Source organism: Aspergillus tubingensis (assembly GCF_013340325.1).
Source record: "Aspergillus tubingensis WU-2223L DNA, scaffold_6, whole genome shotgun sequence".
Classification (NCBI taxonomy): Eukaryota; Fungi; Ascomycota; class Eurotiomycetes; order Eurotiales; family Aspergillaceae; genus Aspergillus; species Aspergillus tubingensis.
Window position 1 is genome coordinate 728,573 of NW_023336280.1, and position 20,048 is coordinate 748,620.

The window sequence follows — 20,048 nt, forward strand, 5'->3', positions numbered from 1 at the left end:
AGAAGAGAAGTCGAGTAAACAAAGTGAGAAAGAAACAGTCGATTCGAAGAAGAGGGCCAGCAGCAGTGAATGGCTTCGGTAACACACCGCCGCCAGCAATTCACGCCAGGCGACTGACTGCTGTGCCTGATTTGGTGTGATTGCTCTCACTTTTACTTTGAAACCATAACTGGGGAATTGGTAAGTCACCAAGCATGTTCATTATGTAGTAAATAATATTACATCCGATCTATATGAGAGGCGCTATATGGCCATATTAAAGTAGATACTCTCGTCCACCTCTGTACAATTGAGTCAAAGTCCCTAAATTGGCATCACTGGCAACCGATACCCCTCGGGAATGTCGGTTGGCCAGGCGTCCACCCCGTCCAGCAAGGCCAGTGCCAATCCACCGACATGGTGCATCTGAAGATGGCAATGAAGTAGGAATGGCCCTGGGTTCACGATATGGTAGCGCATTGCCAGCCAGCTCGGCCCTGTGCTTGAGCTTGGCGAGTAGAAAGTGTCCCGCATCTGGGGGTTTTCGAAGTTGAAATTCTCCGGTATGTCTTTCATTGCCTCTTCCACGGAGGACCAGATGAAGGGCTGGTTACCGGTTCCGATCACGAAGTACTTGTTGGAGTGCTTGTGGATGGGGTGTTGAGGCTGGCCCGAGGTGGTGATGTTGATGATGAGATCAACCCAGGTACCGTACTCCGTCATGGCCGAGTACGCCTGCGAGATTGAGCTGAGGTTGAACAAGACAGGAGGGCGAAGCTCTTCATTCGACACGGGGTACTGGTTGCCCAGGGTCCAGGTGTAGGATGAATTGGCATTTTCGACATTCAGGATGTAAGTCCGGTCCGCCTTCTTAGCAGGTGCTACCACGGGGAAGGGTATCACGTCGGTTTCGTTCAAAATGACCGTGGAGGCAGTGGCATTAGCGCCAGCCTCGTTGATATAAGGCTGCGAGGTACCGATCTGCTTCGGTGTAGCGGTGTCATACGACAGGACGGCGGTCCCGTTGATGAGCTGGTTCGCATAGTTATTGGCAACGCGGATAGTATAATCTCCTGCCTGGTCTTCCGACTTGAGTGGCACCATAACTGAGTATCTTGAAGCGACAGGCACAGTAACAGCTTCGACAAGCAAAGGTTCAACATAACGGCCATCGACCGCGTAAACATACATCGGATGCTCATCGATGGAGAACACAAGCGAAGTCGAGCCAGCCATACTAATAAAGTCAAAGCTAGCATACCGCGATGAGGAGTTGACCTTGAAAACCTCTGTGGGCCCTTCACTAGGTGTGCATCCTTCGTAGAAACCTTTGGGAATCTTGCTGAGGTCGTACGGGTACGGACCCACAACACCGGGCGTGGGAGGCAGACATCTGGTCAAGATCAGCATTATAACCATCATCAAGGCCTGGGACTTCATACCCCATATCAGTCAAAGTCAAGTTGCCCAGGATCTGCTTTTGTTGCGGTGTTGTGGCAGCATTGATGTGTTCCTGAGACGGGCAAATCACCGAGCCCTTTCCGTTGATCAAAACAGAGTTGGCACAGTAGGCCTCAACACCAGACTCGGTTTGAATCTGAAGAATGTCATGCGAAGAAAAGGCTCGCCAATCCGAGATGAGAACTGGCCGTGTATTCTTTTCAGCTGCCAACATCGCCTGCTGCTCGTCCGCATCAGATCCAGCGATCAAATGGAAAGGCCTCTCCACGGAGTCTGCCGGTTCAATGTAGATAGCCCCATAGAGGCCATCATCAATCTGAGCCCGTGTGTGCGAGTGATAAATGTACGAGCCATACTGGCTTGCCTTCCATTTATAGAGAAACTGTTCGCCCGGCTTGATCTGCTCCTGCGAGAGTCCAGGTACACCATCTGACCACGGGGTGCCTAGTTGCTCGATACCTACAAATCTTTAGTAAAGCTCTATAGGAAAAGGCGTTCTGAACATCGAAGCCAAAGGATCATACAATTGAGAGGTAGTACTCACCATGAAAATGAACCGTAGTATTGATTGACATCGAGTTGTTGACCAAAAATTCGACATCATCACCCTGCTTCAACCACAACGTGGGCCCAGGAATCTGTCCATTACTCACAATAGCCTTGTGTACATCACCAGCGACACTGACATCTTCATAGGTCAGGTCTAGCTGGAACTGCACAACACGGCCGGACACCCATTGCACGAAGCAAAGGGCCAACAGGGCCAGCCTGCTTTGAGATATACTCATGCTGGGGCTCAGAAAACCAAATAAAGAAATATACAAGGAACCAACTACCTAGTTCCACAGAATATATACAGTCGAACAGGGCCGAGTCGCGGACTGGTTTGTCGTGGTTGAGTTCCCTTCATCCTGCGAGAAGTTTGAGGCTTTTATAATGACAGAACTCAAGAGGCACATTGACCTGATGCCATTGATGCCCGAAGGTCAAGGCAAGGGATGGAGGACCCGAGACGTATAGCGAAAGGTTCATGACTAGGGCTTGTCATAATGCCGTCCGATGGCCAAGATACTGGATCCGTCATATGCAGGGCCTACCGGCATACGAACATTTCTAGCAGGGTGCAGACTGTCTTGCTCACCGCAAGCTTCAATTATTAGCGAAACCAATAAATTTAGATATTATTGCAGGTCGCGGATGCGCGATAATGTGGATTCTGCATGTCGTTCACAAAACCCGTGAACTTCACACTGGAGATGTGGGTTAAGGCGACAAGTTAGCATTGCCACTGCACTGATAACTGGCCCGGGACATACAGAGTTTGGTCATTTGTTTAGCTGATTAGTTGGATATCAGCAAGGAGAGAAGAAAAGATTGACGATGTGGTGCTAGGTTATCGAATCTTATTGACCCGGAAGCGGGTTATCGCCATGACCTGTCACTTTAAGCCTGCCCTGCAGTGGCGCGCTTGCAACGTTAGTGTTAAACTTTGACCGATCATTGTGATAGGTAGATCAGTGCAGCTAATGTAAACATATTGATGGTCGCTACTTCTGGAGGTAAATACAGAGTCCATAGTGAGATATTAATCAGAAACAGGCACCAACTGCAGAGAAACAAACAAGTCAGGCAGAATAAACAAAATAAACAATAAATGTCTCATATCGGTCGTCAATCACATCCTAACGGCATTATAGCTCATATACGTCGTTCAGTCGTCCGCCTCTTGGTTCGCATGGATGACTACTTCCATTGCCGGGCTCACCGGCTGAATCAGTTCTGGACGGTCTAGTAGTGGGGCCTCCGCCGCCGGACTCTCCATAGACTCTAGCCTCAAAGGGGTCACCGGCTCTATATCTCGAATAACAAGCGGATTCTCCACAGAAGAGCTTGCCTCGGGCTCTGCCTGTGGCGGTGGGGGATCATCGGACACAGCCTTGGGAATCTCCGCGGGAGCAATTACTACTGAACTCAAGGGCGTCGCCGCGCTTTGCAGAATCTCCCGAGAGCTAGAAGTAATCGAGCTTATTTCTCCAATATGCTGGACCTCAATGCTTGAACTTGCGCAACTCGTAGGCCTATCCCAGCTCGCAGACGAAGAATACATCGGAGACGTCACTGATGTAGAAGCAGATGCGGCTTCCAGAATGTCCTTGGGGAATGGCCGGAGAGCCGATTGGTTTGCTTGGGGCCCAGAATTGACCGCGAGGAACAGAACCAGGAGGCTGAGCACGGCAATTGCGACGTTGCGTCGGTCACTAGCCAATACTCGAACGTAGTTCACCAGCAATGTCTGTAGATCGATATCGTCACTTGATCGCGGAACATACTGAGGCTCCGGCATTCGTTGCTCTCTAGCTGCTTTTTCTTCTGTAACTGGGGCGGATTCGATAGGTTCCGGAACAAAAGAACTGGGCTCCTCAATTGCCGAGGAAGGTGTACGGCCATGTAGCGAAGGGCGGCGCGCTTCAGCGGACATTTCATGTTCGGGCGCCTGCAAATGCGGCACCTGCAATCGATTCTCAAAGTGATCCACCTCTTGCTCCAAAAGTCGCCTCTCCAATTCCCTCCTGATCTCCGAAGGAAGCCAAAGGCCAACTTCAACATCGACCTTTTCCATTTCCTTCCAAGCCGCTGCCCATGCCCCAGCTCTCATCAGTCCATTGGCTGCGAATACCTTGATCTCCCATTTTCTGCCTTCGTTATTGTGGCGCACCACGTGTCCTCCACAATCGGGGCACTCCTCCCCTTCTTCCTCGTCCGTAGCGCTCTCTCTTACAGACTGATCGTCCCTATCAGAGTCGTTCTCATCATGTCCCAGGAAATGGCCATGATCTAGCCTTGGGCGCTGTAGCTCTAGACTCTCCAGTAGCCGCTCTTCTAGCAAGTCGTACAGGTCCTCCGGGTGAGAGATAAGCACCCCACGCTCACGGAGCACACCAGATCCGACCTTCTCTTCCAGCAGCTTCCAGCGCCTCCAATACTCCGGAGGCAAAACCTCTTGGAGTATCTTCTGGTTGTGGTAACCCGTCGCGCCTGGCACAGGAAGAGAGGGTGGAAGCAGGTTACAGTGTAGAAGTACCAGTGGATACTCCTTTTTAACCTTGGGCTTACCTGCAGACCCTGACGGCGAATAATGATGGAACTTTCTCAGCGGCGATGAACCGGCAGACCTGATCGAAATGTCCGAAAAGCGTTGGCCACCTCTGCGCTTGGGTGGGGTCAGGTATTCATCATCTCCTTCATCCTCCGTGTGCATCTGCATTGCTTTTACCGAGCTTGGCTTCCGGAAAGCGGCTTCCCGGTGCCGTATCGAGCGCAGATGTCCGTTATGCGCCTTGCTATCATGGTCCTGCCAACTGTGAGAGAGCATATTGTCATGTATGGCCGTCTTCATTCCATCCGCCATGTTTGTGAGCACCGAGGCAGGGATCGACGAGACCGAAGAGCGACTCGAAGCTCTGGAACGTTGGTGTTCGTGGCCTTCATTCAGATCGTCGTTCAATAGATGACCAGAAAGCTGTGTAGATGAATCCGAGGAGTTGTAACCGCCGTCGTGAACTAACATGTGTGTATCTTCAGTGGAAGGACCGATGTCGGCATGATGTCCGTATAGAGGCGTCGAAAACTTCGGGGAAGCCGGTCGGTGCTGGTCGTAGGCAAAGCCTTGAGATAGGTCGGCTGGTTCGCCTGTACGAACTGCATATTCAGTTAATTGGGGGTCATCAGAGTGGTCGTCCATGGAGGTTTGTCATAAAATCGTATAGACCAAGATAAAGTATAAAAGGAAATGGTTCCCCACTACTATCCGAGCACCAGTAGAAGGCCGTCAGTGAGCCTGTGGATCTCACGAAGAATGCTGAGCTTCGATGGGCCACGCTAGATGGAAGCAAGATGGAATTCTAAGTCGCATACCATTCAGTTTAAAGAGGAAGCTGTTGGAGATGGCGATCGGGGGGGATTGGATGCTTTGTTGCGTGTTGTCTCACCGCCCGGTCGTGATGGGCAACCACATCCCTGCAATGCTTCTGACTGGCTGATGAGCTCCGCTTTACTCTGGGGATCCCCATCATCACTAGAAAACTAACGCTCAAAGCTGGAGAAGGCAGAAAGTGATAAGACTTGAGTCCGGGGTTATAGTTAGCTACAATTACACGTCTCATCAATAATAACATACGAACACGCTCACACTCATTATATCACAAACTGCCCCGAATGATACAGTAATCGACCCGAGACACCCTGGAGCATGCTCGCCAATGCAAGACTTGGATCATGCAACATTTCCAAACATTCAGAGCCAAAATACATCGAATGACATCCAACCAGCAGATTTATCGCTTTGAGTTTCCCGCCCGTGAAATACGTGTCCATATGACCCCCGGGCGCCAGAGAAACCTCAACTCTAATCACAAGAATGACAACGCTCGCTCGGGTAAGTAAAATCGCATGAATAATAAGCAAAGTATACACTCAATGGGGAGCTTGTGGCGTCTCATCATGAGGACTCATCAGAGCAGGGTAATTTTGATGCTCCCCAAAATAATTAAGAACGTCTTGCGGCAGATATTCCAGCCATGGAAGGATTTCTCCAGTGAAAGTAAAGGGGAGCTGATCTTGTTGCTGAAGCGTGGCCATGTCAATGTCTTGACTCTGAATGAATATGTCCCCTGCATGTGAGCCCACAGCAGGGTGGAGAACTGTCCGTGCGTTCATCTGGCCGTCCCCAGGTTGCTGGTCGCTGCCAGCGGGTAAGCTATAGTTAAAGCTAGGCGCCTGAGATTCAAACCTAGAAGAAGGATGATTGTACGCTGGTCGCGTGTTTGGGGGTCGGGAGGCGGGACTTGGGAACGAAGTATTTAAGCCAAGGAGCAAATTGGCGTCAGAAGTTGTGACTTGTCCAGAGGATGCAAGAGGCGAGAATCTTTCCGGGCCGGGTGCCATCGATGTGCTCGTCGTAGTCCCTCTATTTCTGGATGGCTCCAGAGGCTGTGGATAAGAATTCGGGTTTTGATTATCACCAGATTGTACGGGAAGATGAGGGTAGCTATGGCTATACTGGGATGAGTATGTTGGCTTGTCTGATACGGGCTCAGCCTGGGCGGGTAGCTGATACAGAAGACTCAGGTTTGGTTGAGACGAATTGGTTGCACCCGTCAACGCCCACCCAATAGCTTAAGAAGAATTAGCTCGTCCTTGTTTTCGAAGATAAATAAGAAAGAGCTCACCTTGACTTGGGTCAATCTTTGGCGACCGTGCTCCATCCGAATGCGTATGGACATCTGCTGGACGTTCTCCTTCGCCTGAAGCGGGCAAGGAAGGTTGCGTACGCCGCCAAGGGGGCGCAGTAAAGGGTTGGACAGCAGACACTTCGACTGCACTCTCCATCTCCTCAGTAGTATACAGGAGCGGATCAACTATACCCTTAGCCTTTTGATCTAATACCGTAAGAATATATTTGGTGCCCTCCCAATACGTCTCGAGCGCCTTTAACGCTTTGTAGCACCGTTGGTAATTCTCCTTTGCGGCCGATGCAAGGAGTATGTGTTTGGCGGTCGGCTTCCGATCAGTTCCACTTGAAGAATCCATATTCGGCATCACGAATCCACTAGATTGGTTTGCCAGCAATGGCTGCGTTGGAGGCGAGCCAGATCTTGAAGAGGGTGACGAATAATAAGCACTCTCCATCAGGAAAGCACATGCGGCAATGTACATTGGCTGGCTTGTGAAAGGGTTGCCGATGAAACTTTTCCCGTCTACGAGCTCGGAGAAAGACAGTATATCGGCGATAGTTTTAGCGGATGACATCGACAGCTCCCTGCTGTTCGGATAAAGATGTTGGATCGTCCCCCCAAAAGAGTTCAGAAGCGTAGGTTGGTGAAGTAGGACGATCAGCGTATGAAACCACTGCGTTCAGGTCAGTCCTGGAGCAAACAAGACATTCGAGGGCGCAACTTACAAAGTGAAGGAGGATAAAATTGGTTCCTTCCTTCGCCTTGACGTACGCCTGGAAATTTGCCGCATTGAAGTGGAGTCGAGGCGACAGGCGCTGGTATATGCCTGGAAATCTCTCTTAACTTTTTGTCAATGAATGTCGTGAGGTTTTGGCCCTACCTGTCAGATCACTCTCCATACCGGCCAGCATTTTCAGTGTATCCGATGTTACATGATTGACATCTTGTATGCCGTTGATGAGATCCGTCACTCTTCCGTACAAGTGAATAATACGGATAAGCGGCGGAAATGGCGCGGGCCATCCATTAGCCAACCGGGACTCGGACTGGAGTGGGAAGCAAAGTTCTATGTCCTCGTCGCGTAAGGTCACTGGTCTGCCTGTTCCGGATGAAATCACTCGGTCAAGGAAGAAGATACTCCAGAAGCTGTCAACCCGTTCACGCTCCCGAGCTCGTCGGCTTTCGGTGTCTTGCACATCTCGGGCGGACCCTGGGGAGATTTGAGGCTCATCATACTGGTCATCTCTCAACTTGCCAGCCTGCCCAGTCATTACTGCATTTGGAGTGACCCCGCTCAGGCCATAATTATACTCCAAACCCTGAACCTTCTGCATTCCCAGATCCTGGGCCATCCGTATGGATATGCCTAGGTACATCCAAAGCCCACTATCATGGTTCGAGCCGAACTCGTCATAAGCAAGCAATAGACACGCTTGCACTCCGGAAAGCGTAGGACACGAGAGGGTATCAACGAGGGCGCTCATGGCTCTGTGGGCAAATGGTTGCCCGCGAGTGGACTTTTTCAAATCGATCTGCGGCTCAGAGCCATCGATGGTTGGAGCTTGAGGCGGACTCAACAGTGGGTGCGGGGAGAATCTTGCGGACAATGCACAAACGGCGTCCACAAGCATGGTGTCTACTCTTTTGTCTTTCAGGTCGCGCAGAAACCTGTCTCGCTGCAGGAACGGAAAACTGCACCCGAGATGCACGAAGAATAGATCACATAGGTGCATCACCAAGTTGCTGACAGAAAGGGAATCATCGCGATCATAAAACGGAATGTTGTTGTAATCACGGGTGTCTCTGGTATCGGGTAATGTGCTGACGTTGTTCGTGCCTGCATCTGCGAATTTGGGACTACGAAGGGGGGACAGAGACTCTGCATTGAGAAAAATCAATGGGTTAGCTAGGCGTGCAAGGTAGTGTCGCTAGACTTGATAGGCCTGCGGGTAAAAAGCAAACCAGTCGCCTGCAGAAGCCAATAAAAGTGAAATAGTCAGGAGTGCAGACCTGATGACAGTGACGGATTGCTCTTGCGCGATCCTCGCACCTGGACGACCTGTAGGGAGCGTTAACCGATGCGACCTCAGGGCATTATCTTGGAGTATGTATGCGAACCATCTGTTTGAAGCCAGGGACAATAGCTGTTGGCCCAAAATACCTAAAGTAGGGCACATGAGTGCGTGCGCTGGAACTGAGCGAGGTGCGACCTAGACAACAAAGAGTCTGATAAGCCATAGCCACTCATACAAGACATTCGAGAAACTAGAAAAGTGCCATAACATACTGCTTTCTGGACTGGCCCCGTTGTTCTGTTGCTCGAGATCTTTTGTTGTCCGCGAAGATGTGTCTGTCGGCAGGGGTTCCTCCTTTGGCTCCAGCAACTTGAGTGCTTCGGAAGGCTTATCAGCACCGTCAGTAATAGGTACTATGGTTCGGCGCGGAGAACTAGGGGAGCGACTTGCGGCCTTCCGCGCCGCGCGCAAGGCAGTCGCATCACTGGGAGGCGGTAGAGGGGCAATTGTAGGAGTTCGTGATGCCGCGTCGGATTGTGACCGGGCATGGGCAGACGGTTCGCTGTACCCTTGACAGATGTGATTGTAATCGGAACATGTTTTGCACACTATGCATTCAAGCAAATGAGTCAAACGATAGCCATGATCAAGTCTAATATCAGCCACTGATTACCTGGTTGTTCGCCGGAGCAACGGATTTTGCGCTTGCGACACGTCAGACATCTATGGTTGGCCCCACGGGGGAGCGATCAGGTTAGATTCATCACAGGATGAGCAGACCGGGGGCATGGGGGGGGAAAGAGGGCGATTATGACTTACGCCGCATTAACTCGTCGCCGCTTAGTTTGGGGCTGCCCATCAGTTGAAACGAAGCGGATTTGTCTTGGAGGGGGAACATTATTGCCGCCGTTCTTCTGGGGAGAAGGGTGGCTCATTGCGAGCAAGTTATCATCCGGGGTCACGACACATTGGGCATCTGATTGTAAGGGTGTAGGAATTAGGGCGAACGATCGTTCCCAAGGATAAGACACAAGGGAATCGCCAGCGGAGAGTGAAGAGGTCGAGGAGAACGGCGGTATTGAAGAGCCTTGGATGGGAGCACCAAGTAGAGAGAAAAATCCATGGACGTAAGTTGTCTTGATCCCACGTCGTGTCCGGTGAAGACTGTTGCGGGATAGAGAGGCAAAAGGAAGCGGAAGTGGATGAGGGGAGAAAAGAGGGTGAGTTCACTCACTCCCTGTCTCACGCTCGTTTTCTTTTTCCTTTTAGTTAGTAGATTTTTTTTTTATTTTATTATTTTATTTTTCTCGTTTTGAATTTCTTTTTTTCTTTTTTCTTTTTTCCCCTTCTTTTCCTATTTGGTCAATAATCCCCTGCAATTTTTATGCTGCGAATGATATTATTTGTTTCTACCCCGTAGGGCGTCGGCGGGAACAGCAAAAGAGAAGCAGAGCAGCGAAAGTTAGTAGAAGGTGTACCTGGTCACGCTTGCGCCAGAGGGACACACCACGCAGAAGTATAACTAAAGTTAGTAAGGGACTAGTGGTTAACAGTCAGTAGGTAGGCAAGTCAACCGGGGGGGAAAGGAAGCAGAGGAATTGATTGATTGACTGATTGATTGTTGGGTCGAGAATCGGCCAGCTAAGCCCTTGGCTGCTCTGGTTCTCCTGCGCTCCTCAGGCGCGTCGGAAAAATAAGCCACCTCAAAAGGCAAGGCCCAAGCAATTCTAGCCTGACCGCCTAGAAGGGATGCTGGATTCGATGGGGATTCTTTGTTTTCTACCGATCACGAGATGCCTCGTTTTTTTTTTTTTCTTAACCCTCCAAGGCCAGGCGGGAGGATGACCGCTGGCTAGTAAAGTAGTAGCTAGTGACCGGCCTCGCTTGGCCCGTCTCTCGCCTCTCACCCTTTCGTATTGATTCGTTCACTCGGAAGATGATGGAAACTACTACAAAGTAGGCAGGATGAAACCACAACTCTCCTTCAAGGATCATTCGATCCGACCCTAAGCGGAGTCCCGTTACATACCGAAGGGATCAGGGACAGAACTGAAGGATTGATCACAGCAGAAAACCTCCCCGGAGGGAAAAGTAACTGCCCGGCTCTGATCCGTCACCCCCGTCTTTTGCCCCATCGCTGGTGGTCCATGTGACTTGCAAAGTGTTGACGTTAACTAACTAGTAGTTAACCTAACTACCCGCTTAGTTATTATTAAGAACTGGGACACGCCAGCCATGACTGGACTGCTATGGGCACTACTGGACTGGATCCAACTACCGTGTCGTACCGACTAGACGACGACTAGTGCACCGTCGTACCATAAGTACTGTGTGGAAGGGAAGAACTGCATACGAGTAAGTAATATGAGCGAGTCAGAGTCAGTCAGTCAGTCTCAGAAGTTATGCCTTTTCAGGAAGGTTGGAATGGACGATACGACAACTATCCTCGTTCCAAGGCGAAACATCCCAGAAGCCTTGTTTGCATTGTTGTTCCAAGTCCCAAGCACCTGGATCTTGATCGCCTCGACTCTTAGAGTCTGGACTCCGTCTGGGGAGGGAAAAAGTGGACTCTCTCCTCCATTTTCTCCGTCCGGAGGCCCGGAGTTTCTCCTACCTTAAATGGCACGTATCCACTTCCCCATCCCCACGCTTCAGTCCACGGTCGGCCTCTTCTCCGATCTCTATGCTTCGGCTATTTCTACATCGCGGTGATTCTTCTTTTCAGCGGATTTTGAGTTTCACAATCTATTCCAAAGTCTCTAGCTGACCGAATCTATCTTCTATCTATTCTTGACTATTCTAGTGTATACGATGAACCGAGGCTATACGGAGCTTTCAACGGCCCCTCCCTGACTCGAAGCGAGGTACCACGGTCACTAGTTTATCGCAACGGCCAGGATCTAAGCCGAATCTAGAACTGCGGTCTTGGGATTTCAATCGCGTCGGTGGTCCGCCCGTACGAAATGCCTCCCAGCCGACTAATAGGCTTCAGCACCTTCAGGTCGACAATGCTCTTGTCTTCGTTGATCGCATCTTCTCTCACCCAGAAACGAACACCCTCAATGATCGCCAGCACTCCGGATATCTTGCCGGGCGTAGACCGGCTCTCGAATTCCTTGGTTTCCACCAGCTTGCCTTCAATCGCCAGGATGGATTCTTTCACACGCGCCGCCTGAACAACGGCAGAAGGTGCTTGGGTGAGCCCGGAAATTTCCCATTCAGAGACTCCGTAGGGAGCGTTTATGGCTGTCGCATTGGCAGCTTCGACGAAATGCTCCGAAATGATGTTGATCACACACTCGCCCGTCTCCGCCAGATTCTTCAATGTGTCTTTGGCCTTTTCTAGGGAGCCAACAATTCCGACCGTGAAAAGCGGAGGGTCATGGTTGATGACATTCGAATAACTGAACGGCGCCAAATTTGTCGTCTTTCCATCCTTGGACTTCGTGCTCATGAGCGCGATCGGACGAGGGACGATACCCGAGATCAAAAGCTTATAGTTGGAGGCAGCCGGTCGCCCTTCCTCGTAGGGATCGATCTCGATGTGGTTCTTTTTCAGGCTCTCACCGCCATCGTTGGCACCCTCTCCCTGCTTCCAGCTGGGGTTCGGCGGCTGCGAGAAAGTGACGGGAACGTCACGCTTGAACTCGGGCCGGGAGGCTTGGAGCTTTTCGAAATCGTCTCCAACTCTGAACATGGTGGATGTTTGGCTAAACGATCGAGAGGGGTTGTGGAGGTTTAGGCGACGAGGTGGTATCCTGCAGTTACTGCCTGATGTCAGTATGCGCAAGGGTTAACCGTGGGGTTGGCACTCCCACCGGCGCCGATTCTCCGTGAATCGAGGATGGTCGGCGACAGGGAAACTGCTGTACGGGTTACTTACTGAAACTTGACAGGTAGCTTGGAAGCGAAGGAGACTGTAGAGAAGATGGAGCGTCGCATGAGGATGGCAAAGACACTTTTCTGTCCTGATGACATTGCGTTAGTTGGGCGCGCAGGTGTTCACTCCATCCGGGCCAGGTGTTGACCGATGCTTAATTCCACGACCGCAGATCACAGTTGGACCTAGATTCCACGGCCAATGGAACGCCTTGGAGGTAGAAAAGTGCGTGGGATTAGACCGTGACTACCGACTTCCGGGCCGATAAGGGTTTGTCAGCGCCGAAAGGACCCCGCAATGCGAGGTCCTCGGCATCCACGGCCGGATTCTACTCCGTTGCCAGATTGTAGAACATGGCTTCTGATGGGTGATCAGTGATACAAACCAGCTCTGATAGTGCTGGATAGTAAGTGTGTACATAAGTGGTTGTGTCGTGAGACAGTCACTACACACCAACGAGTAGGAGAGGGATGGATCTATGACGTTGCTGATACCCCTCTTCATATTGGAAATATATTACTAGCAGTACTAACTTACCATTTGAGATTCACTATCCGGCAGTGTGCATAGTAGTAATATCCAACTACCGATGTAATACTGGCAAAGAAGGCTATAGTATATACCAGTAGAGCAGAGAAGTATAAGATTTCATACTCCTGTGTACTATATATATACACTACTTACCATCCCATCGCGCTACACTCGCTAGTACCACCATCATCTATAAACAATCTTCCTCGATGGAGGTATGATAATGTAAACCATCTCAAACGCCAGAACAACCAGCTCGTAGAATTTAAACTAACGACATGAATATAAATTACACCAGCAGCTATAAGACCACCTCTCACACCAACCAATCACCCACAAAACGAGGCAGTGCACATTGCACTCTCAGCCTTATCCCCATCCTCAGCTACAACATACAACCAAACCATAACCTCCACCACATCTACCACACCACAGCTAGTACTATTTTGCAAACAACCCATACCCCGAAAACAACCTCATCATCATCATAATCACCACCATCATAAAAATGTACCCCCCCACGACCCCCGACCCCCTCAGCCACCACCACCTAACCGCCCAAATCCTCAACTACCAACTAACCCACGGTATGCACCTAAAACACATCCACCTCAACCAACCCCAACTCTCCCACAACATAACCACCAGCAACAGCAGCAGCTACCCCGTCTCGACCAGCATCTTCCCCACCCCTTTCCCAAGGGCCCTATTCCACCACGCACACACCCTTCAACCAATCTACAACGAGCTCTACGCCCATCTCTCAGACAACGAGTCCTGGCTGTACGATGCCGTCATTAGACCTCTCCTCCCTGTAGACTCCTTCTCGAGGATATTATGGGAGATCCATCTGCGGATGAAGGGTAAAAGAGGAGGGGGGTACGGGTCAGATATCTCGATGGGGTTGTTCCGGTCGGATTACATGCTTCATGTTTTTGGGAACGGTAATGGTGATCAGGAGGAAGTTGAAGTTGAAGTTGGGATCAGCCTTAAAGAAAGTGAAAATGCGGGATTGAGGCTCAAGCAAGTCGAGTTCAACACCATCGCGTGCGCGGGAGGATGCCATGCGAATAAAGTGGTGGATATGCATCGGTATTTGACGAGGACGGGGGTGTATGATCATTCTTTGTCAAGTGCGAACGGGGAAGAATCTAGGGAGAAAAGTCCAATTACGCTATCCTCTTTGCCTACGAATGAGAATATCAAAGGCTTAGCTGATTCTCTTGCTACGGCGCATGATATATATGGCCCGGTTAGGAGTGATCTGGCTACCAAGACGGGTGTGCTTTTCGTTGTCCAGCCGGATAACTTTAACGTTGCTGATGAGGTACCTATTGAGTATGCGCTGTGGGATAGGGATGTTCCTGTCCCGACGTATAGAGTTGAGTGGGGGGATGATGTGTTGGGGAGGACTTGTCTTGGTGGGAACCGGGAATTGCTGTTTTATCCGCATTTACAGGGTGAAGGGAGCAAGCCGGTGGAGATATCGGTTGTGTATTTGCGCGCTGGGCTCGAAGTACATGAGTATGATGCTGTGGGGATAGAATGTCGGGTTAGGTTGGAGCAGTCGCGGGCTATTAAGTGTCCGTCGGTGCTGGGACATGTGTTGACGTTTAAGAAGGTGCAGCAGGCTATTATGGGTCTGGGGGTACTGGAAAGGTTTCTTAATTCGGAGGAGAAGGTAAATGTCATTAGGGATACGTTTGTGGGTATGTACCCGATGGATGGGGATTCTGAGGAGGGGCGATATGCGCGGGGGCTGGCGACGAATCATGAGACAGCGTGGAGGTATATACTGAAGCCGTCGTTGGAAGGCGGTGGGCATAATATTTACGGGGAGGATATCCCGGGGTTTCTTTTGAGGATGGGTTCGGAAGCGGAGTGGGGGAGGTATGTGTTGATGGAGAGGATTAGGTCCCCGGTTGTGCGGAATGTGCTGATGTCGAGGATGGGGGTGGAGGAGTCGGATGTGGTTTCGGAGTTGGGGGTGTTTGGGTTGTGTATTTGGAAGAAGGGGGATATTTTGAGGAATGAGACTGTGGGGTGGTCGTTGAAGACGAAATTTGCGGATGTGGATGAGATGAGTGTGGTTAAGGGGTTTGGGTGCTTTGATACGCCGTTGTTGGTTTGATTGCTGGTTGTGACTGCAGTGTATCGTTTGGGTAGTACTTTATTATATAGATATCATGGATCCCAGGCGACTAAGCCAGTTTGTATATATCCTCATCGCTGTTCAGTACTCATCAGCACATCATCAATACCCAGACTACAAGCGAAGACATACAAATGATTTGTGAGGCTATCTCTCCCCTCAGCCTCAGAATTTACCCACACACTCACGCTCATCGCATTAACTGGAAACTCTCCGTATCCCTTGGGATCAATGACAACAGTCTGATCACACCACTGCAGAATGTCCGTCCATGTCTCCTTGGCGTGTCGTCGACCAACGTACATCCGCTTTCTTGATGGGCCTGTGTTGCTCATCACGCATGCGAGACCAGAGGGGTGCCGACGGTTGCCGTAGCGGACGAAACCTATTCTGTCAGTCTGCGGTAGAGGATAATGAAGCAGGTACTAACCAATGCAGTTCGGCTTGTCAAAGTAGTCTCGTTGCAGGCCATATGCGTAAAGCTTTCGAGCTCGTGCGAGGATGGGCAGCTTGCCCCTGCAGGAAGGTGCCATTGGGTCTTTGACGTCAGATTGGAGGCCGTAGAGGTCTCCGTAGAATATGCATGGCTGCCCTTGTTCACGGAGAAGGATGAGGGCGTATGCGAGGGGCTTAAAGAATGATGTTACTGGTGCCTGGCCATGTGTCAAATCTGTTAAGCCAAAATGTGCTGTTTACGTACCTCGAGAGATTGTCCTGGTTGCTTTGGACCTAAGTTAGTCGAGTGAGGTCAAAGGAAACATCAGACTCACAGTGTCATGATTTGCAACGAATGTCTTCTAGTAGTCAGTAAGAGATCCCATTAAGATAACAATCAACTTACGACAGAATGATCTGGATACTGCTGTACTAATGTGTCATAGAAGATGTTGCGAAGATCAGCCCCTGGTGTCTGTGAAATGCTTGAAAACCGTCCAACCAGAGCGGAATCGAACAATGATAGCTTGTAGTCCATCTGCTTCAGGTACTCAACCAGTGGCCTGCTCTCGCCTTTCCAGTACTCGCCCACTATAAAATAGTCTGGCCCAGCAACAGCTCGGAGATGATCAATAAGCTCTTTCTGAAAGCTAGCTGAGTAATGTTTGACGGCATCCAGTCTCATACCCCGTAGAGGCAGTTGAGAGTTGAGCCACTCGGCCCAGTTTAGAACATCGCGACGTACTTCTGCGTTAGAGTAGTCTAGATTGGCGAACATGAGATAATCGTAATTTCCATTCTCATGAGCGACGTCGTTCGCCCATTCATGTCCCTGGATCTTGTAGACCCCTCTCCTTTGACGTAACTGATCCCAGTCAATACCGCTAAAGTGGTGTTTGTTGTACTTCATCGAACTATATTGGTCGCCACGTCCAGAGAAGTTGAACCCCACCCAGCCCTCTATTTCTTCTGCAGGGACGATCTCCATATTACGCTCTAAAGCCCCTAAGTTAGTAGGTGCACCCGAGCTAATAATGGCAGAGCTGGCATACCCTGTGGGTCAACTCTGACAGCTTGAAAGCGCTCTGTGTAATCTGCTCCCGCCTTGTGATTGAGAACAGCGTCCCAGTAAATGCCTATACCGATATCCTGGGCGGCAGCTATCAAGGACTGAAGCTCCTCCTTTGTACCCCATTTGGTAGCTTGGGACCCTTTTTGTCCAAACTCTCCCAGATCATACAGATCGTAGATGTCATACCCGTTACCAGATGGATTCATAGCTTTACACCCGGGCGGAATCCAGATATTGTCTACACCAATCGCCTTGAAGTCTGGTAAGGCCTGGTGAAGACGACGCCAATGGCCTTGGTCGGCTGGCACGTGCCATTCAAAGGCTTGCAACATCAATGTGTTGTCGGGAGCATCCCATGATGGAAGCTGATCCAAGTGCTCAGCTTCCTCTGTTGGTGGACACACATAAGCGTGGGTTCAAGTCCTAAGAAGATGCAACTTGATGATTACGGAGACTAACCTTCAATCTGCTTCCATATTTGTCTCTCCCTCCTCTTCTTAGGATGGCAACATAGGAGGAAAGATAACATGGAGAAACGCAGTACTTCCTACTTCTTGAAACAGTACCAGAAAGGGTGAACAGGAAGGACAGGTATCCTATTTGAGTGCGAAGTTGCGAGGGATTGAATTTTGTGCTAAAGAAAATCGCCTCCACTGTTGTTCAGATCTTAGATGTATCAACTGTATACTGCAAAACACGTCATATTGGTGATAGCTGTCTTGTATGATCTTAAGGCATGATGGTCGATCAAAGAACAGCCACTAAAGCCTCCTGTTTTTAGTGCGTTGATACTTTAAATAGTAGATGGGGCTGGTTGCTGTGCCTGTCGGGCGCAAACCATAATTCCAGTGAGTTCTCCTATAGTTTCTGGAGCGTTCCTTGCAGATTCCACCACGTATACTGGTCTATGTAACGCATCAATCGCGTCGCAACGCTAGACACCAAATCCGAGGATGAAATGTTGATGCCTGAGGGGATGACTGCGCACAAAATTGTTATGAACCGAGCAAGAAGTTCTCCGTCGGCTTACCGTTGACCGAAAGGAGAAAGTGCACCAATCAGTGGGCAGCACGGCTTGGCGGCCATGGCAGGTTTCGTCACTTGAGGATGAGGATGGAATGGTTATTTGCCGAACCAGACCCTTCTCTTAACTTTGTCGTGAGGTTTCGGAAGAGGCGAAAGGGATAGATTCGACGGTTTCAGTTTGCCGCAGAAACCATGGCCAGAGAAGGGAAGATGTTTCCTGTTGATGCGAATTTTCAAACATTGTATGCCTGAGGCTGCCGTTGTCGCAATACCTGGCTTATTATTGTCTTAGACCTCGGTAAACTAAGTCGCGAGAGATCAAACAGTGATGAGAAGATGATAGGTGTTTGGGTTCAAGAGCACATCGTAGCAAGTCATTTTCTAAGATACTCTACTATAGAAATCCCCGTTATAGTTCAGAAGATTGTTGCCATTTCCCCGTCTAACCTGGCCTGCACCTGACCCTAGTCACCCTAATGAAGACCCTGCCCGGAAGAACCGGAGTTAAGGGTGGAACACCGCAGGTGACCGATCTTCAACAACACATCAAACACAAAAACAATTCGATGCTATGACGGAGGGAGAGATTGGTCCTCTCTGGCTGTCAATCAGATGGGGACTATAACGCTGGTGCTCAATGACGGGGTTATTGTTCGCTCGTTCATTTGTTGGTTGACCGGGCGATCGGATTTAAAGGCTTTGTGGCAAGGCACGCATTGGCCGCGAAAAGTTTTCGGGTTCGGGTGCCGCTAGTGCCAAAGCAGCCCGCCGGCCATCCCTTTCAAATCCTCTTCCTTCCGGGTCTCCATTTTCTTCCCTCTCTTTCCCAAACTCTGCAAAGCTTCAATTGCTTCGCTCTCCTCTCCTCTTCCCTCTCTTCTCCACACTCCTCTCTTCCCTTCTTTCTGTTCTTCTTTTCATATACCCCCCATACACACAAAATGGCTGCCAACGCTAAGGTGGAGGCGCCTGCCGCCCCTGCTGCTCCCCAGCTCTCCGGCCTCCAGCTGTACTCCAGATTCGCCTTCGCTGGTGCTGTCTGCTGCTCCGTCACCCACGGTGCTCTCACCCCTGTCGATGTGTAAGTCGGATCATGTCGCCGTTTGTCGATTTGTCGATTTGTCGCTTTCGATCGCGCCTTGTTCCGACCGAGTGTGCGACTCGATTGTTGTTCCATCTCGACCACCTTATCCAGAAGCCCGTTGCTGACGTGCTCTTCTTTCGTCCTGCAGCGTCAAGACCAGAATCCAGCTTGACCCCGTCACCTACAACCGTGGTATGATCGGTGGTTTCCGTCAGGTCATTGCCAACGAGGGTGCTGGCGCTCTCCTCACTGGTCTCGGCCCTACCGCCGCCGGTTACTTCCTCCAGGGTGCTTTCAAGTTCGGTGGTTACGAGTTCTTCAAGCAGCAGTGGATCAACCAGCTCGGTCTCGAGACTGCCTCCAACAACCGCACCGCTGTCTACCTTGCTTCCTCCGCTGCCGCTGAGTTCTTCGCTGATATCGCTCTCTGCCCTCTTGAGGCCACCCGTATCCGTCTCGTCTCCCAGCCCACTTTCGCTACCGGTCTTGTCAGCGGTTTCGGTAAGATCCTCAAGAACGAGGGTGTCGGTGCTTTCTACTCTGGTTTCGGTCCTATCCTCTTCAAGCAGTAAGTTCCCTTGATGCAGCAGAAACACCAAGTCATATGCTAAAAATCTCTCAGGGTTCCCTACACCATGGCCAAGTTCGTCGTTTTCGAGAAGGCTGCTGAGGCTATCTACGGTATGGTCGACAAGAACACCGCTAGCGATGGTACCAAGACTGCTATCAACCTTGGCTCCGGTCTCATTGCTGGTTTCGCTGCTGCCCTTGTCTCCCAGCCCGCCGACACCATGCTCTCCAAGATCAACAAGACCCCTGGTGAGCCCGGTGAGGGTACCGTCTCCCGTCTGATCAAGATCGGTAAGGAGCTCGGCTTCCGTGGCTCCTACGCCGGTATCGGTGCTCGTCTGTTCATGGTTGGTACCTTGACTGCTGGTCAGTTCGCCATCTACGGTGACATCAAGCGTGTCCTCGGTGCCACCGGTGGTGTTGAGATCTCCAAATAGATGGGGAAGTGATGAAGGAATTTTTTTGGTGTATTATAATGCTCACTAGACCTGCGTTGCGTAAACAGTGTTTTCAATAGATTTTTCTGGTAAAAAGAGAAGTCTGGAGATCGCAAAATGGAATAGAGCAACATCTGATATCTGTGTCTGTATATGAAAAGTCAAAAGTGAA

At 50.4% G+C, this 20,048-nt stretch overlaps 7 protein-coding genes across 7 annotated transcripts; 2 read left to right on the plus strand and 5 right to left on the minus strand.

The window, feature by feature from the left end:
- Positions 1–303: 303 nt before the first annotated feature.
- AtWU_04016 (multicopper oxidase) lies at positions 304–2,228 on the minus strand (the record flags this gene model as incomplete). The annotated part of the gene is made up of 3 exons (XM_035499127.1): positions 304–1,372; positions 1,422–1,899; positions 1,985–2,228. 3 exons carry the CDS (start codon positions 2,226–2,228, stop codon positions 304–306), a joined length of 1,791 nt encoding a protein of 596 aa, XP_035355020.1.
- A 923-nt stretch (positions 2,229–3,151) lies between these two features.
- Positions 3,152–5,182, minus strand: AtWU_04017 (uncharacterized protein; the record flags this gene model as incomplete). Its single annotated transcript, XM_035499128.1, has 1 exon — positions 3,152–5,182. One exon carries the CDS (start codon positions 5,180–5,182, stop codon positions 3,152–3,154), a length of 2,031 nt encoding a protein of 676 aa, XP_035355021.1.
- Positions 5,183–5,913: 731 nt separating this feature from the next.
- AtWU_04018 (putative C6 transcription factor) lies at positions 5,914–9,587 on the minus strand (the record flags this gene model as incomplete). Its single annotated transcript, XM_035499129.1, has 8 exons — positions 5,914–6,614; positions 6,669–7,347; positions 7,400–7,500; positions 7,555–8,553; positions 8,685–8,733; positions 8,793–8,884; positions 8,962–9,297; positions 9,509–9,587. 8 exons carry the CDS (start codon positions 9,585–9,587, stop codon positions 5,914–5,916), a joined length of 3,036 nt encoding a protein of 1,011 aa, XP_035355022.1.
- Positions 9,588–11,600: 2,013 nt separating this feature from the next.
- AtWU_04019 (flavin reductase family protein) lies at positions 11,601–12,667 on the minus strand (the record flags this gene model as incomplete). The annotated part of the gene is made up of 2 exons (XM_035499130.1): positions 11,601–12,456; positions 12,573–12,667. 2 exons carry the CDS (start codon positions 12,665–12,667, stop codon positions 11,601–11,603), a joined length of 951 nt encoding a protein of 316 aa, XP_035355023.1.
- A 941-nt stretch (positions 12,668–13,608) lies between these two features.
- On the plus strand, positions 13,609–15,231 carry AtWU_04020 (glutathione synthetase; the record flags this gene model as incomplete). Its single annotated transcript, XM_035499131.1, has 1 exon — positions 13,609–15,231. One exon carries the CDS (start codon positions 13,609–13,611, stop codon positions 15,229–15,231), a length of 1,623 nt encoding a protein of 540 aa, XP_035355024.1.
- Positions 15,232–15,301: 70 nt separating this feature from the next.
- On the minus strand, positions 15,302–17,288 carry AtWU_04021 (alpha-amylase; the record flags this gene model as incomplete). Its single annotated transcript, XM_035499132.1, has 8 exons — positions 15,302–15,329; positions 15,385–15,637; positions 15,683–15,905; positions 15,953–15,973; positions 16,023–16,046; positions 16,094–16,683; positions 16,740–17,147; positions 17,219–17,288. 8 exons carry the CDS (start codon positions 17,286–17,288, stop codon positions 15,302–15,304), a joined length of 1,617 nt encoding a protein of 538 aa, XP_035355025.1.
- A 1,438-nt stretch (positions 17,289–18,726) lies between these two features.
- Positions 18,727–19,876, plus strand: AtWU_04022 (putative mitochondrial phosphate carrier protein (Mir1); the record flags this gene model as incomplete). The annotated part of the gene is made up of 3 exons (XM_035499133.1): positions 18,727–18,866; positions 19,018–19,437; positions 19,492–19,876. 3 exons carry the CDS (start codon positions 18,727–18,729, stop codon positions 19,874–19,876), a joined length of 945 nt encoding a protein of 314 aa, XP_035355026.1.
- Between the last annotated feature and the right edge of the window lie 172 nt (positions 19,877–20,048).